At 35.8% G+C, this 17,390-nt stretch overlaps 1 protein-coding gene and 1 long non-coding RNA gene across 3 annotated transcripts; one reads left to right on the top strand and one right to left on the bottom strand.

Annotated features, from left to right (window-relative positions):
* Window positions 1–33: 33 nt before the first annotated feature.
* On the bottom strand, window positions 34–2,879 carry LOC106452381 (ADP,ATP carrier protein 2, chloroplastic-like). Its single transcript, XM_013894482.3, has 5 exons — window positions 1,927–2,879; window positions 1,583–1,837; window positions 1,361–1,504; window positions 944–1,291; window positions 34–601 (listed from the first exon to the last, which is right to left on the bottom strand). The coding sequence occupies exons 1-5, from the start codon at window positions 2,692–2,694 to the stop codon at window positions 272–274; spliced, it is 1,845 nt and encodes a 614-aa protein (XP_013749936.2). The 5' UTR covers window positions 2,695–2,879; the 3' UTR covers window positions 34–271.
* A 749-nt stretch (window positions 2,880–3,628) lies between these two features.
* LOC125587498 lies at window positions 3,629–7,108 on the top strand. 2 transcript variants are annotated; one of them, XR_007323783.1, is made up of 4 exons: window positions 3,629–4,425; window positions 4,593–4,694; window positions 4,961–5,690; window positions 5,775–7,108. It is a non-coding gene; the product is annotated as an uncharacterized LOC125587498 (long non-coding RNA). The 2 variants fall into 2 exon arrangements; XR_007323782.1 differs by having other exon boundaries at window positions 4,961–7,108.
* Window positions 7,109–17,390: the final 10,282 nt, after the last annotated feature.

The following is a 17,390-nucleotide window of genomic DNA, read 5'->3' as shown; positions in this document are numbered from 1 at the left end:
GGGTTTATAAATCTATTAAAATTTGAAATACAATAATCAAGAATAACACAAATTTATTTTTAAAATGTTGTCTAAAATACATAGATTATTCATAAGATTATAGAACTTATAAATTTAGTTTGCTGTTGGGTATAAAGAAAGCAAACAAACAAAAGCGTATGGCTAAATGACTCTAGTCTTCTCACTATCAAAATCTTGTTCAGCCCAAAACACCTTTAAACCTCTCAAGTATCAAGTATCAAATCTCAATATCCTTTGTATTCGTCACCGTCTAAATGCTGGTCGGAGCAGATTTCTCCGGTAGTTGGCTAGTAGATTCTCCTGGTGAGGCATCCTCCTGAGACACAACAGGAATCTTGAGCGATGAAGCTCTCTCCATTTCCTTCTCAAGCTCTTCTTCAGACATCAGAGTGTTGAACTGTCCCTCTAGAGACTTAGCCGCCGCTAGCCAAGCAGTGACTATACCGAGCAAGATGACTCCAAGGTAAGGAGTGGAACTTGCGAGTGAGCCGAACGTAAGGATCATAAACTGCTGGATTAGTGCACCTCCTGATTTCCCCAATGGGTTGCAGACAACATCAATTGCAGCTTTGCCTTTAACCTGAAAAACCAATGTCACAAAATCGTAAAGACCAAAGATCAGAAGAATGCAGGTAGGTAGGCATGCGGGTTTGGGTTATTCGGTTCAACATAAATCTTACTGAATCAACCCAAAATAAAGTTCGGTTAGTTCGGTTTTGAAAATCCTACCAATGTTTTTGATTTAGGTTAGATTTTGGTAATATTTTTTAAAAAAATTTAGATAAATTCGGTTATTTTGATTCGATATTTGGTTAGTTAGTTTAGTGTTTATGCTTTTGGTATGGTTTGGTTATAATTTTTTCTCTCTTTTAATCTTAAACCTATATGCATGTACTTTCTTGAAGATAGAAGAGTTAGGAACCTTGGTGTCTTCATCTAATGGGATATAAGCCATTTCTTTGCAAGGATCAAACAAGCTGTACTTAGCACTCTTGCTAAAGATATTCTGGAGAGCTCCAACGTAGACAGCTGCGAGCAGCGGTGTCATACCAAGCTTGGCAACCAGTGGCGCGAACGGGCCACCAAAGAGTATCAGAGAGAAGAATGCAACTCCGGTCACCAGCAGAACGGTTGGAGTGATCTTTGCAGCTACTCCCCATCCATACTTGTCGAATACGTATTGACTTAGAAGCATCATTGTGAATGTTGCAATACCCGTGCAGGTTGAGAAGTCACCCATAAACGCTGAGTATTCGTTCGGGCTAGGGAACTGCGCTCAAAGAATAAGATATGTAAGATGAAAAGCATAGTCCTATTAGAAACTTTCTATGTTGCTCACCTGAGCTTTAAGTTTTGATTTCCATGTGACTTCAACAAGGTTGATACTAATCCCATAGGCGACAACCAAAGTAGCTAGATCCCTGATGTATGGTGATGACACCAAGAACTTCAAGCTCTCCATCGTCCCCATCTGTGGTTTCGCCTGTAACAAACATAAGCTATGCAGTTAGTAACATAGAACCATTAGTATTTTTTTTTTTATGTTCAACCTGATTGTTACCTTCTTCTTCTTGCTACGTGTTGGGAGTGGGACGTATCTATTGACCCACCAGTAGAGGAAACAGATGGCGAGGCCCATCCCAACGACAATACTCATCATGGCTTTTAATGAGACAGCCCAACCATCAACTCCAGGGCCAAGATTCTTTCTCATGTTAGAGAAATATTTCACAGTTCTTCCTGAGAATATAAGTGCAACATTGGCACCTAGTCCAAACAATGGATAGAACTTTTTGGCTTCATCAACAGTTGTGATCTGCCACCAAAAAAAAAAAAGATTCACATATAGTATAAGATAGTTATTACTATGGCTAGTGAGTCTAATGACAAGCGCGTGTAATTCACCTGATTGGCAAAGCCCCAGAAGAGAACTGAGACCACAACGCTACCCCAAAGCTCAGCCATGACATAGAACAAACAGAAACTCCAAATCCGCATGATAGCGAGAGGACCCATGAACCTAGGGCCGAGCGTTGCAAGGAGCTTATCAGCAAGAGCCTCAGGGTGAATCAAGCTGCTGAGAGGGTACATAACAAAACCAAAGGCTCCGAAGTAGGCAATGAACGGGACGATAACAGTGTAAAAGAGAGCCTTTTTGGACAAAACATTGGAGAGTTTGGTGTAAAGCAACATGAAGCCAATAGCCATGGGAAGATTCACCCATGTCTTGAGAAACGGTATAATCTCAGCAGAGCTTCCTTTCGCCGTAACCACCAAGACGTCCTTGGTGTCTCTGAGGATCGTGTAGTTGAAGAGAATGCAGAAGAACATTAGCCCCAAAGGGATAATCTTCTTCAGAGTCGTGACCTCCACGCCGAAAACCTTAGGAGGCGTTAAGGCCGTCGAGTCTCCTCCTTCTCCGGCGGCGGCGGCCTCCGCCTTGCAGATGAAGCCTCTGTTTCTCTCCCTGTGGGAAATCAAAATCTTGTGTGGGTTTGGGTGAAAGGATTGAAATTTGGAATGCCCATTAGAGGAAATCGACAAGGGAGGGAGGTTTCTGGTGAAAAGTCTTTGCTTTAAGGCGTGAGAGGGTTGGAGAAGAAGAGTTCTTCTCGCTCCGATGGGTTTGGTCGGTAGAGAGAGAATCCCTCTGGGTTGAATCAGACCTTCCATCTCTCTATCACACTCTCCGGCGAGAAGAGGAAATGGGGGGGATAGAGAGATGATAAGGTGGCTGGCTCTGTGTAGAAGAAGGAGAAGAAAGAAGTGTTTGTTTTATTAACGCGATATTAATTAATAAAATATCTGAGAACAAAAGTTTTGGTCGCTTATTACAAAACCCTAACGGCGAGCTTACTGTCCACCAAATACACTCGTCAACTGGCCTTTTAATGATTTTTCTTATTATACTAAAATGCGTCCATGTGCGGACCTTCACTGTGTATAAAAAATCTGAAACTTGCTACTTTAATCATATATATAGTCGTATTGTCTTTTGAGGAAAAGGCATGTATTTCGCCGCTAATTAAGAACACTAACTTTAATATAACTCAACTCATCATTCTCTGCTGCTTTGTTTGATAGGGACTATCAAGACAATAATATAAAGTACTAGATTTTGGATCCTCGGCGGATATATGTTCAAAATGATTATATGTTAAATATTCATGTTACTGATTCATAGTTTATAGAGTTTTGAAATTGGTGTATTTTGTTCAGTTTGTTCGGTATCCATTTTTAAACTATGAGGATGTATTTTTTTTTTGTACAACTTTTCATTTTACTTGGTAACGTAAATATTAGTGTAAAATATTTTGAGTATATTGTGAGTGTTTATTAAATTATACTAAAAATTATGTGATTTAATGTATATTTTAAAGTTATAATTACAGATTTTTTTAAACAGTCGTAATACAAACAAATGAAAAGATAAAAAAATAAAATTCAATTTTTTTCAAAATTGCTTAGTTTGTTTTAAATTTAAAGTAATTACGTGAATATAGGTCATTAATGGTTAGATATTATACGTGATTTGCAAGATTATAAGCAAAATAAGAATATTGTGGTAGTTGATTGATATCGAAATTGTTATGGTGATTGCTTAGATATATGAAAATATTTTGGAAGATAATTTCGCTTAGGAAAATAATAAATGGTAATTTTCAAATTTGAATTAAATAATTTCTGGTGATAATATCGATTGTTTAAGATAGTTTTGATTTTGAATTACATCTTTATATATAAAAGAAGCATTGTATCCTTCCTGAGGCTGCCAGCTCGGATGCCACGTCGGAAATAGGAGCTCAACCGCGTTGACACGTCGGATCCGCACCGTTTCACTAAAGCTTTGTTCTGTCCGAACGGGCTTCACGTGGGCTTCGTGTTGCGCTTAGTCTGCGGCCCATCGACCACAAGCTTCTACGGAAACCCTAATCAGTTGCGATGCGAACCCCTTTGTGTTCTTCGTTTCTCTTTGATCGCGCAGTGACGATCCTGTTATCTAAGCAGCACACTACTTGGTCATCCTATCCATCAGTTGCGATTGCATTCGGTATATATATGCACCTCACGGAACCCTCAAACAATCTAATCCTTCCACAATCTTCTTCAGATCCTCTTTTATCTTCTTTCTCCGTTAGAAGTGATTGTTTCTAAGAGACATCTTAATTGACATTTCATCCTAGATTCTTATTAATGGCAGTCTGTAAGTTAAATTTCCCTTTTTGTTCTTTCTGTGCACATGGAATTTACATTTGCTCAATTTTTTTGCATCTATGCTTGACGTTTGAAAATCTGAATCCGATTTCAAAGTCATGGATCTGGAAATTAATGATGCGCTGGCGATGGAAATTTGTCATGATACCAGCATAAATTCACGGGACGGTTGGCGTTCCTCTCCGGCGTGTAAGTTTACGGAAACATAACACTTTTTCATTCTTTATGAATCTCCAAGAAATAAAGGAATCTTTGTGATATACAATTGTGATTGATCTTTAACAGGCTAAGTTGTTTACATTCAGATAGAATCGTTCATCGTTATATGAAAAAGATACATGCTTTTGGATTAACAGAGCAATCTATGGCTTGCTAATTTTGGAGTGGCTAGGATTGGAGCTCAGAATCCAAATGACATGACTGAAGAAACTGGTACTCTTGGATACGTGGCTCCAAAGGTAACAAAGGAACATAACCCTTACGTTAAGGATTGGTTAGGGTTAACTTTCTATCTCCCTCATTGTGAGTGTAGTATTGATACATGTTATTTGGGGACTAAACTGGTTTATGGTTTCGTTGGTTTAATAGAAAAACTTAAACGCAGTACTAAACCCATTTGTTATTCAGTTTTAGTTTCCACTCATATTGATGCAGCGTTGGTTTCCACTCAGATCATATACTCATCCCTTTTGGCTGTTTATAGAATTTGTTTTGTTTATGGCAGTGAGAACGTCTCAGCCGAGAAGATCAAGAGCTGATGCAGAAGCTTCCTGATTCCAGCAAATCAAACGCTGTTGAACAACATAAAATCTGTTTCACCCAATTCAAAAGTGAGAAATTTGCGAGTTATTAAATTTAATATTTTTTATCTTCACTTCACCTTCTCTGAAATTGTCTGTTTAGCTCTCCTTCTTTTTAGCTCTCCTTCTTTTACAGGATTCATTTGGTAAGAAGCTGATGGATAGGATCCGGCTAACCCAACCCCGGTTCCTGCACAGTACTCTTCGTCCGCCTCTACCACGGTGTCTCAACCCAACTCCGGTTCCTGCCATGTTGATGCAGATCCACAGCGACACTATACGTGTTGCCGAATCTGCACTTTAATCCTCCTAAGTTCAATTTCATGCCGCAAATTTAGAGACACGGTGTGTCCTTCTTTTTCTCTCTGTTCATATACACTTGGATATGTAATATAAGAAATTAAAAATGCTTCTCTTTTGTTGTTCTATGTGACCAGAAAAGACAGAATTCTGAACAAGTAGAAGAACAAGATCCACTTATTAGTTGTTGTTCTTCTTTGATGTAGTTGAACACAGTTTTGTATGTTGGAAACGACTTTGATCGGCCAGTTTTGTAAAGAGTATTCACTAATTAGCTGACGCCTTGGATCATGTTAGGTTTTGCTCTTATTCACTGCCTTTTAACCACTCTTCTGGTGAAAATTATATACACTGGTATACCTTCCTTCTTCTTCAATCCATTTGTTTGATTCAGTTAATCTTCTTTTATTTCTTAGTCTTCTTCTTTTAACTGTGTAGCTAAGGAAGAGTTCGAGAATCTGTGTTTAATTCTTGGTATTGAGCTTGATGTCGTGGTAAGTCCAGCGTATCTTTTTTTTTTCCCCCTGATTAGCATCTGTGTTTTGCAATGACTACTAGACAACTGAGAAAGCAATCATCAGGAAAGAAAAGCATATAGAAGAAGAAGAAGCTGATGATGACGAAGAAGTCATCTACAAATAATATATCAATCTGGCTGTGTAGTGTATATACACTGGTATATATTTATATATGATATTTTTAAACAAATTTCGAGACTAATGTTTAGGTTAAATTTTAAAAGCAATAAAATCAGTCAAATGTATTATAAACAATCTACAAAAATCATATTCGTGAAGTAATTAAATAAAAATAGAGGAAATCACAAGCTATACATTAGAAGCTAACAGTAATATTTTTTCAGAATATCCTAATATATGTTCATGTATTTAATTTGATAATTTCTTAAAATAAATATGGTTATTTTTAAGTAGTAACGATCAATATTAAACTATTATACAGATTAGCTAATTTAGAAAATAAAATTTTACATTGATTCACCTTTCCATTATGCAAAGCTTGATTTAGAAGAAAATATAAAATTATCAATGGATTAAAAGAAATTTATAAGAGAGAGAAATTTCATGCAAGAAACAAAAATTTAAAACAAAACAAGATCGAATTAAAAACGTGTCTAAACCATAAATTTTAGTTAGTGGGGGGCAGTAGCCAATAACGTCAGCTTTAATTTTTTATTCTGGTAAGATATTCAATATTTTTAAAAAATTTCCTGTAACATCTTAACAACCATAAACATTATTGTAATTTTTTTTTTCAAATCCTAACATAAAACACATGCAGAGAAAATCTAACTAATACTAAAAGGGTTATACGAGCATCAGCCAACCTATCCACGTCATCTTAAAAAATCATCCAATTAAAACATAAGTAATTGACACATCAGATGACACATCCTCTTTTCTTCCATCGACGACCCCTCTTCCAAAAAGTTATTGTTTCCGCTTCGTCTTCCCTTCTGAACCCCTCTTCTTAAGTATTTTCATCCAACTTCAATTATATTCCAGTTCCAGTCAATCGATTCCTCGCCTGCCTCGCCTTCATCCTCCAATGGCGAGGGTTGATTGCTCGAACCTAGATCGAAGCTCTTCCCCTTCTTTTCCTTACTATGGTGATTGGAACTTCGGTGTTGATTCCAATCTAAAGCCTAAGGTAATGTAAAGTCCTCTGCTTTCGAGTGTTTCGAGAATGGGTTCTTTGCCAAGAGATTGTTGATTTGATCAGATCTGTCTTTGGGGGTTTTGTAAAGTTCTCGCCTTTATGATTCGGGCATTGCTATATGTACCTCAAGTATTGTAATCAAGGAGATTGTTGATTTGATTTGATTTTATCAGATCTGTCTCTGGTATTTGTAAAGTTGGTAACTTTATGATTTTAGCAATTTACAGATATGTATCACGACTAGCACAACTGGATTGGATCAGATTCTACCGTGGATGTTCTATCATAAGGTTCTTCGCGTCTCCACGTTTTTTCTTTTTGTAGAAGGGAAAGCTGCTACGCCCACCATTTCTAAAGTTCTCGAGTCTATTCCTGTGAGTTCTAGCTTCTTAGACTCTTAGTCCTCTAGGTGTACGTTGACTAAGATAATTATATGCCCGAATTTTTAAAATTAAGATCACTCTATTATCACTGATGAAAGCTAAAGCGAGTGAAAAACTATGCATCTAAAGGTAAAATAAAATCACAATTTTATATGTTTAATTATATCTATATATATGACAATAATTTGGATTGTAAAAATGATTTAGGGCTCAGCATGTATTCAAATATATTTTCACTGATATTCCCTAACAGAGGAAGATGTCATCCAATTTGGTATCTCAGTATCTTCAAAGGAAATGACGGCAACTGAGAAATACTAAAAGTGTTTTTTACTAAAAATTTAAATTATTTAATATTTATAGAATGTATATATTTAATAATTATATATATATTTTAGTTTTCATCTAAATACTGAATATGTTAGTTTATAATAACAAATTCAATAACTTAAGAAAAAGATGTAAAATATATGTAACAAATTAACTATAAATTGACTGTTGAATATATAGAAAAATAGATATACATTTTTATCAGGAATATCGGGTTGAGACGATAAGAAATGAATTAATAACAATCCTAATTTTTTTTTGGTTCTCTTTAACTGAAACGCTTCATCTATTCATTTTCCTCATGCGAAAGTTTTTGTTTTTTGGTATCATACATTTTAACTTACAAAATTGCTTCCTTTTTGTCTTTTAGTAGGCTTAGAAGAAGCACAAGTATGATGGTGTAAAACCGAAGAGACCATAAAAAGAAAGGAGGAGGAAGATAGAAAAAAGACGTGGAGAAATCAAAGAAAGGATTTTTGATAAAAGGTAAAAGCGCTTCCTTTGTTTCACAACCCAAAGATTCAGACTATGCTGTGTTTTTCTACCGTTAAATATCCACTCCTTATCATCACAGTGTATGCAGTCTATAGTGCATGGAGTTAAGTCAGATGATGTTGCTCGGTTACTGAATCGTGCTCGCCACTACTCAGCTGTGCGCTCACATGGCTTATATCAGCCGAGAATATAAGAAAAAGGTAATATGTTTTATTTTTTCTTTGAAGTGCATGTCTCTCTATCTTTATTAGTTAAGTAGATACTCATAAGCAAGAAAAACATATATTGAGTTTGTGAGCTTTGTAGGCGATGCTGGTCCTTCCCGAAAAGTATGGAGAATGAGATGTTAGGTGAAGCTTTTAAGAAGCTTAAGAACCCATATGAGGTAGTGATGGTGGTTCATCATTTGTATCGGCGCATCAAGTTCATCCATCTCTGATCTCCCTAGCTGTTTCTATTGGGGGTAAGTCTTGATATTTGTTTGTCTTTTTTTTCCATTCACAAGAGAATAGTTGATTTTGCGAGGTGATCCTTTTGATGATTGCACTCAGAAGGACTTAAACAAGCCACTGATTATTGCAGAGAAGGAGTTGAAGGTAGGAGAGGAAGACTAGGAAGTGATGCAGCTCCGTATGAGACACCTACCAATGTAAGTGTTATTGACTTAGCTCACTTTCACATCAATGTGATGTTTGTATTTATCATCTAATTATATCATACTTAGTGGCAGCCAAAACCAACATGGAGGTGTTGTTAGAGGTGGTTGAGGAAGAGGCCAAGCTGGTGGTGGCAAAGCCGCAAAGACAATAAAGGTGGCCTAGCTAAATATTGTCGTGCCTAAAAGTGAGATTGAAAAATGGAATAAAAAGCCCTAACATGGTATTAGGAAGAACATGTAGATAACAATAGCTGAAGGTTTTCTACATTTGTGGATCATTGGGTGAAAATGCTCCTGTCTCTAGGAGCATCCGGAGCTAAATCATGTGTTGCTCAGATTTGTGCAGTGATCTTTTTTGTAATTCAGTGGCTACATGAGAGTTGTTTCTGATTGAGTCAGAGTTTAGAGTCTGCAACGAGTGTACGATAGGAGACGGTAATGATGATAGAGCTGAATGATAGCGGTGAATGACTGACTCATCACACGACCGGGAAGAAGTATAAGCTGAAGGTGAATGGTGAAGACGGACCAGTTATTTTCTTATGTAAGGAAGGCGGGAAGGATTCCATCTCCATCAGTAACTTAACTCTCTTCACACTAAAGATGGTGTGGTTACAGTTCTCTGTTCTCTCGACTCTTGAGTTGTTAGTTGTTTATCTAATGGTAAGATATTTTCTCTGTATGTAAACTTGATCGTCTACGAATCAACTCTCATGTATTTTTGTTTCTATTTGTCAGAACAGAGTATGTCGATGATTTTAGCCCATAAAAGTTGTCAGTAAATTGACTTGATTTACTTTGGTAAATTATTTACGTGTTAAGTTCATCAACTTGACTCGAGTCAGGTACGATCACACTCACCCACCTAGAACAAGAGATTAAGCAGGCCAAATCCCAAGAAAAAAAGTCTACATGTCTTTCCGTATAAGTATGTACATATATAATTATTTATTTCACCAAATATCTTAAAGTAACTATTTTGATTACTGATGGTTATATAGTTAGGGTGTATTCGTTGGAGTGTCTCTTATAGGAGGAGATCAACAGCAAGGTTGACTACCCATTGGACCTGACAATATCAGTTCTGGTACGTAACAGTTTCATTTATATGACTGAAAAATCCGTAGATTCAAAAAAACTGAAAATTTGTGAACAAATGAGGAAATGCAATGTGAAGCAGAAGCAGTGGTGTTTGATATAGAATACACGAGGTGGCTGAAGGAAAAACAGAGGTTGTTTAATTAAGTGTGGCGACTCAAGAGCACCTGACCAGGAGCGAGCTTAGGATTTTTTTTCTCTCCATATTTTTTTTTTTGCAGAGATTTATGTCTTCAAAATTGGAGAAAATAGAATGATTCAGAAGATAATCTACAGTTCCATCAGAGAAAGGTCGAAGATCATGGCTGGTTTGGTGAATATTGAGTCTTCAGCTAAGTTCTACTACAAACAATTTTTTCACAATTTACACCGATAGTTATTCTGATATTTAATTCGGGCTGGATTACAAATCTTTCAATTAGTTTTCAATAACTAATCGCACATTTAATTTTCAGAGCTTTGTGCTAATGTTGATGTGTGTGTGCGTGTTGATCATTTGGACATGACCAACCTACTTTGAGATTGATTTGGATATGCACAAGTTCAATTATATATACAGAAAAAGACGAGAATGTTTCAGGGAAAGGATCAAGATTCATTTAGTGAATTACCGATATATTACACTTATAACTAACAAACAATGATGGAGATTCCAGATCTTATCCGCTACAAAGATCACATAAAGAGAAAATAATCAATCAACTAATCACCAGGGGAGCAAAGAGACAAAGGCAAAACAGAGAACATGTTCACGTATTTGTATTAAAGAGGCAAAAGGAAAAAACCAATGTCCTTTTTGTAAACCAATGTAACCAGGATTGCTCCGAAAATACATTTTCTCCATAAATTTCGTTAAGCAGTGACAATAAGAGACGACAGAAAGCAAGCAAATTTTAGGTGAATAATTGTTTCTATATATATTTGAAACTATTTAAGAAAAAATTATATTGTCAAATTAAATGGCATCTGATATTGCAACTAAAGCTGTTTTTAATTATTCTCAAATCTAACACTACAACATTTTGTAAAGATGCCAAGCATTTATATTCTATAGAAGAAGATACCATCAATCTTGGAAAACATCTCCTATGTTCTGGGACACAACCAAACCGAAAACACCACAGAGTAGCGCAAAATATAGAACTACAATTTTAATATGAAATATTACCAATATAATAACACATATCGCATTAAACACTAGAAAAAGAACAAGAAGAAACAAATAAAACACATCCACAATTAGCTTCTTCTTTTTTTGGGAAACCCACAATTAGCTTATAATCAAATATTTCCACTCTAATTGCTCACCTAAAATACAATATAATTACCAGAAAAATTATCAAACCCATCTGATATATGTACATACCCAAAAATTACATTATCACTTCCATCTAGATTAATAAATCATACAAACTTCGGAAAAACATCACATAATAAATCTTTTAAAAATAACAGACAAAAATAAAGAAGTATGTTTGTTTATAGCCTATTAATGGCTACAAGAGAATGAAAAACAAAGAAATTGATGACAAAGAAACACATAAATGCGAACGTTGAACATGGGTCGATCATAAAAAAGATAGTTATGCTTAAAAATATGAAACATAAGAAGATAATCGAATTAATAATCACTGGTAATGAATGTGAAAATAAAGTATAAAAAATTTTCTTTTCATAAAATAAAATTATAGAATCTGTTTTACAATTATTATTTATTATTAGTAGTTTTTAAAGTTTATAAACACTTCAGATTTAGCATTAAACAAAACTTGATGTAAACTTTTGAGGCCTTTTTTGCTACTTTTTGAGGATTGTTCTACAATGGGTAGAAGTCATCAAACGAAGTGGCATCAACTCATATTGATTCTAAATACCATAAGGAATTTCTAAATACTATAAGGAATTTTTAATACTGTGACTTAGAACTTAATTGTTAATAAAAAGTGCAAGTTCACTGATTTCAAGCAAAAAATATAAATTTTTGAATATCTACTATGTTAGAATAGTGATGTAGTATGTTCTCAGATTTTACACATATAATATATGGTTCATTTTTATCGCAACCAGATGACTTTACCTATGATTAATAAAAAAAAATTTCATGATAATCCAATATATAAAATAAGAAATGTTTGGATCATAATTTAGATTTAACTATTCTTTATTCATTTCACATTTACTCATTTTTCTCTATATTTTTAGATAGTAAAAATGATAAATTGTTAGTTTACTTATTTCTAATTCAATATATGGTTTATACTTTATAATGTCACTACAAGAAAACACAAGTTTAACGAGGAAAATTAACGAGGAAAAACAATCCTCGTAAAAATACGTCGATTTTGCGAGGAAATTACGTGGAAAAATAAAAGCATCGTTATTTCCTCGTAACATTACGACAAAAAAGTTTCGTCGTAAAGATGATGTAAATTGACGTGGTTTTTACGAGGAAACACTATTTCCTCGTAAATACGACGTAAAGTTTGCGAGTTCTTTACGAGGAATTAGTTTACGTGTACTTTACGAGGTAATTTTGAATCCACCACCAAGTTAGCTTCCTTCCATACCCTCGGATGAGAGATTCGGGTATAAATTGGTTAGCCGTGATCAAAGTTACACCTCGAGGACGAATCATCAGTGGAGAAGAACCACCATTGAAAAAAGAACAGATAAATGAAGTCGAGGAACCTGAACAAGAAATTGATGACATCCTTCTCATTGACCCGCATAATCCCGAGTACGAAGATCTTACCGACGATGCCACAGACAAAGCTGTTGAAGACGAGTTTAATGAAAATGATGATGTTTCTATTGATGACGAGAATGTTGATGTATCCGATTGATGTATTTGATTTTGTGTAGTTTGTTTTATGAATAAGATAATGTGGGAGTTTGTTTTATGAATAAGGTAATGTGAGAGTTTGTTTTAATTATGAATAAGGACTTGTGTTTTGGAATGGAAAGAATTGATTGAGGTGAAAGAATAGATTGAGGTTCAAGGGTAGATGGGTTTGGGGTTTGGAATATATGAAGTAGAAGATAAAGAAGATGGGGTTTGGGGTTTGGGGTTTCGGATTTTAGGGATTTAAACGTAATACTCGTTAATTCCTTGTAAAATAGCGTGGAACTTACGACAAAATGTAAAATAAAGAACGCGGCCATGCTAATTCCACGTAAGCCAAAATCGTCGTAAAGGAGTCGTAAATACACGAGGAAATTACGACGAAATTAAAAAAATAAAGAAAGCGGGGCACGCTAATTCCACGTAAGACAAAATCGTCGTAAACGAGTCGTAAGCCAACGAGGAAATTATGACGAAATTATAAAAACTAGAAAAAAAAAGAAGAGAAGAAAGATACTGGAATCACATGTGGCGAGACTTACGTTAGTCTCACCCACATGAGTTCCAATATCTTCTTCTCCTCTTTTTTTTCAAATATTTCTAATTTGAAAAACATTTTGGTGAAAAGCGGGACTCGCTAATTCCTCATAGTATAAAAACTAGAAAAAAAAAAAGAAAAGAAGAAAGATTCTGGAATCACATGTGGCGAGACTTACATACGTAAGTCTCGCCCACATGAGTTCCAATATCTTCTTCTCCTCTATTTTTTTTCAAATATTTCTAATTTGGGAATGTGAGAATTGTGATTTAGAATGGAAATAAAGATGGGGTTTGGAATATATGAAGTAGAAAATAAGGAATATGGGATTTGAGGTTTCGGATTTTAGGGATTTAAACATAACACTCGTTAATTCCTCGTAATGCGACGTAAAACTTACGACGCGGGCTTCGTTAATTCCACGTAAGACAAAAACGTCGTAAAAGACTCGTAAGAAGAAGAGGAAATACCGATGAAATAAAAAATAAAGAAAGCGACCCCCGTTAAATCCATGTAGGATGAAATCGTCGTAAATACCACGTAGGACGAAATCGTCGTAAATACCACGTAGGATGAAATCGTCGTAAATACCACGTATGACGAAATCGTCGTAAATACCTCGCAGTGTAAAAACTAGAAAAAACATAAAAAGGAGAAAGATACCAGATTCACATGTGGCAAGACTTCCAACAATTATAATACGTAAGTCTCGCCCACATGAATTCTAATATCTTCTTCTTTTCTTTTTTTTCAAATATTTATAATTTGAATAGGATTTTCCTGAGGAGTGTGATTTGAGATAGGGTGTGATTTGGGAGTTTGTGTGTGGTTTGAGAAGGAGAGTTGTGGGTATATTTATAGGAAAGCGCGGCTCGTCAATTCCACGTAAGCAAAATCGTCGTTAATACTTCGTACATAAAAATGCGGGCCTTTGTAATTCCTCGCTATTTCCTCGTACAATAAAACGCGGGCCTTTGTAATTGCTCGCTGAAATCGAATTTCCAGGGATACTGAAGCTGAAATGCGTCCTCTTCAAATGTGAATGGTTTGACCCCGTTGTCAATAGAGGTTTTCGGTCTAACAAATTCGGTGTAGTTGATGTCAACGGTGGACGACGGTACAACAAATTCGAGCCTTTCATCTTAATTTGAATCCGATTGATGTATTTTCGATTTTGTGTAGTTTGTTTTATGAATAAGGTAATGTGAGAGTTTGTTTTATGAATAAGGTAATATTGTGGGAGTTTGTTTTGTGAATAAGAAAATGTGGGAGTTTGTTTTATGAATAAGTAAAAGTGGGAATTGTGGTTTGGAATATATGAATTAGAAGATAAGGATTTGTGGTTTGGAATGAAAATAAAGATAGGGTTTGGAATATATGAAGTAGAAGATAAGGAATATGGGGTTTGGGGTTTCGAATTTTAGGGATTTAAACGTAATACTCGTTAATTCCTCGTACATTGACGTCGAACTTACGACGCAGTCCTCGTTTATTCCACGTTGACAGATTCGTCGTAAAGGACTTGTTGAATAACGTGGAAATAACGATGAAAAAAAAAAATAAAGAAAGCGAAACCCGTTAATTCCACGTAGGACAGAATCGTCGTAAACACCCCGTAATATAAATGATGAACGCGGCCCTCTTTATTTCCACGTAGGACGGAATCATCGTAAACACCTCGTAATGAAAATCGTCGTAAACACCTCGTAGTGGAAAAACTAGAAAAAAAAGAAAAAGAAGAAAAATACTGGATCTACATGTGGCAAGACTTCCAGCAATTATATTACTTAAGTCTCACCAACATAAATTCCAATATCTTTTTCTCTTCCTTTTTTCTCAAATTTTTATAATTTGAATAGGATTGGATTTTGGAGTATGATGTGAGATAGGGTGTGATTTGGGAGTTTGTGTGTGGGTTGAGAAGGAGAGTTACGGGTATATTTATAGGGAAGCTTTCCTCGCTAATTCCACGTAAGCGAAATCGTCGTAATGTCCTCGTACCTAAAAAACACGTGCCTTTGTAATTCCTCGTAACTTCCTCGTACGATAAAACGCGGGCCTTTGTAATCTCTCGCTGTTTCGTCGTAAAGAAAAACACGGGCCTCTGTAATTCGTCGTAAAATTACGAGGAATTTGCGACGGTATGTAATCTTATATATACCCCCGAGCGCTCACTCTTTCTTTCCTCTCTACTTCCTCTCCACTTCCTCCCTGTTTCGTTGCAATGGTAAGCCTCTCTAATTCCTCTCTAATTTGGTTAGTTTAGGTAGATTAAGTGGTTAGTATAGGGAATTTAGATAGGTTTACGGATCTTATGTTATTTAGTGTTGATTAGGTGGATAATGTTGGAAAATATACTGTTGACGAAAATTTAAAAAATTAATTTTTTTCTCAGGTTCGAAAAGGTAGACTTACTGCCCATTACAGAGAGATGTTCGGTGAGCCGGGTAGTCGTTTAGACCCGTCGTCTTCTTCAGCGCCCGGTTCTTCGGGTCAGGAGACTGTCCCCGAGACTCAGTACACTCAGAGAGTCTTTGGGTCTCCTTCTTCTAGTGCACCATCGGTTCCTCATGTGCCTCCCCCGATGGCTCATCCGACGATGCCTCCTCCTGTGCCTCAGAGAGTCTTTGGGTCTCCTTTTTATTATTCATTTAATTTAACTTTAAATTTTTACTAACAAAATTTATATTTTCTTTTTAAGGTTGTCCCTAAAAAAAAGGGACGGACGTTGGGGATTGGTTCCGTCAACGATGTTCCGAGAGTGACATCGTCTTATGGTCAGCGACGGGATGATGAAGTCTCTCAGCTGCGTAGGGAGTCCGATGAGTTGCGTAGAGAGTCTGCTGAGCTACGTCACGATTTGAGCTCTACGCGATCTCATATGGGTGGACTCGAGGGCTTCTTGGACGTTGTAGCGGCCACAAATCCGGAATGGGAGACCTTGTTGAGGACCATGCGACAACGAAATCCTATTCCAGGCGAGTCAACATCCGACACACATGCCGAGGCGGATGTAACGGCGAGGAGTGATGAATTCTACCGGCGATTAACGACCCTTAGTTCTTTTTAATTTCGGTTCTTGTATTATAAATTCAAAACTTATTTATATATAAAATATTTTGGTTTTGATTTTTTTAGAATTTTAATTTTATTAATAATTTAAATAATTTAAATTATTTTTTTAATTATATTTTTTTATATTTCTGTAAAATAACGAAGCGAAGTAAATTCGTAGCTAATTTTGCGACTTCTTTACGTCGAAGCTTAACGAGGTTTTTACGAGAAAAGGTTTACAAGGAAATGACGTGGAAAGTTCACGTGGTCTTTACGAGGAAAGCTATCAAGGTATTTACGTTTACTTTACGAGTATTTACTTTCAAGTTATTTACGTGGGTTTTACGAGGAACGGCTTTCGAGGTATTTACGAGGAAATTTAGCGACGTCCTTACGTGGAAGCTTTACGTGGTCTTTACGATGAAATATTCTTCTTCGCTTTTACGGCGAAATTATTTCCTCGCTATGTTACGACGAATTAGCGTGGATTTATGCGTTACGACAAACGTATAACGACGAAACGGGTTTCCTTGCTAATTACTCGTAACACTGATTTTACGACGAAATCACGAGGAAAACTGCCCTCGTAAAACTTGTGTTTTCTTGTAGTGTGTGCATTATATATATTAAATATATTTTTATTACGACAAAAAAATATATTTATATTTATCTAATCCCGGGCGTAGCCCGGACAAAATCTCTAGTATACAATAATATAAACATATATATCATACGTAAATCATATCCCGTCCGTAGGACGGACCGATCCTAGTAATTTATAATACACTGATTTTGATTCAGGCAGACGAAAATTAAACCGATGGAATTCTGTGGTTAAGCAAAGTTATTAATAGGTATATAGGAATGTATCTATTGACTCATTTGATTCATTAGACAAAGATGAACGATTGATCGTAGACAATACAATTTCATTTCATTTAGTAACGTTATAAAACGATATGAAGGAAAGTACATATTG

Source organism: Brassica napus, chromosome C5 (assembly GCF_020379485.1).
Source record: "Brassica napus cultivar Da-Ae chromosome C5, Da-Ae, whole genome shotgun sequence".
NCBI lineage: Eukaryota > Viridiplantae > Streptophyta > Magnoliopsida > Brassicales > Brassicaceae > Brassica > Brassica napus.
Note: the sequence above shows the minus strand (reverse complement) of the source record. Positions and strands in the feature narration are given on the sequence as shown.

Bases quoted from the DNA above. Each gene is read 5' to 3' on its own strand.
- LOC106452381 (XM_013894482.3), bottom strand. From the start codon at position 2,694: ATGGAAGGTCTGATTCAACCCAGAGGGATTCTCTCTCTACCGACCAAA. The intron at 1,838-1,926 runs GTGAATTACACG...TTTTGGTGGCAG, and splicing joins TCTGGGGCTTTGCCAATCAG to ATCACAACTGTTGATGAAGC. The intron at 1,505-1,582 runs GTAACAATCAGG...TGTTTGTTACAG, and splicing joins CACGTAGCAAGAAGAAGAAG to GCGAAACCACAGATGGGGAC.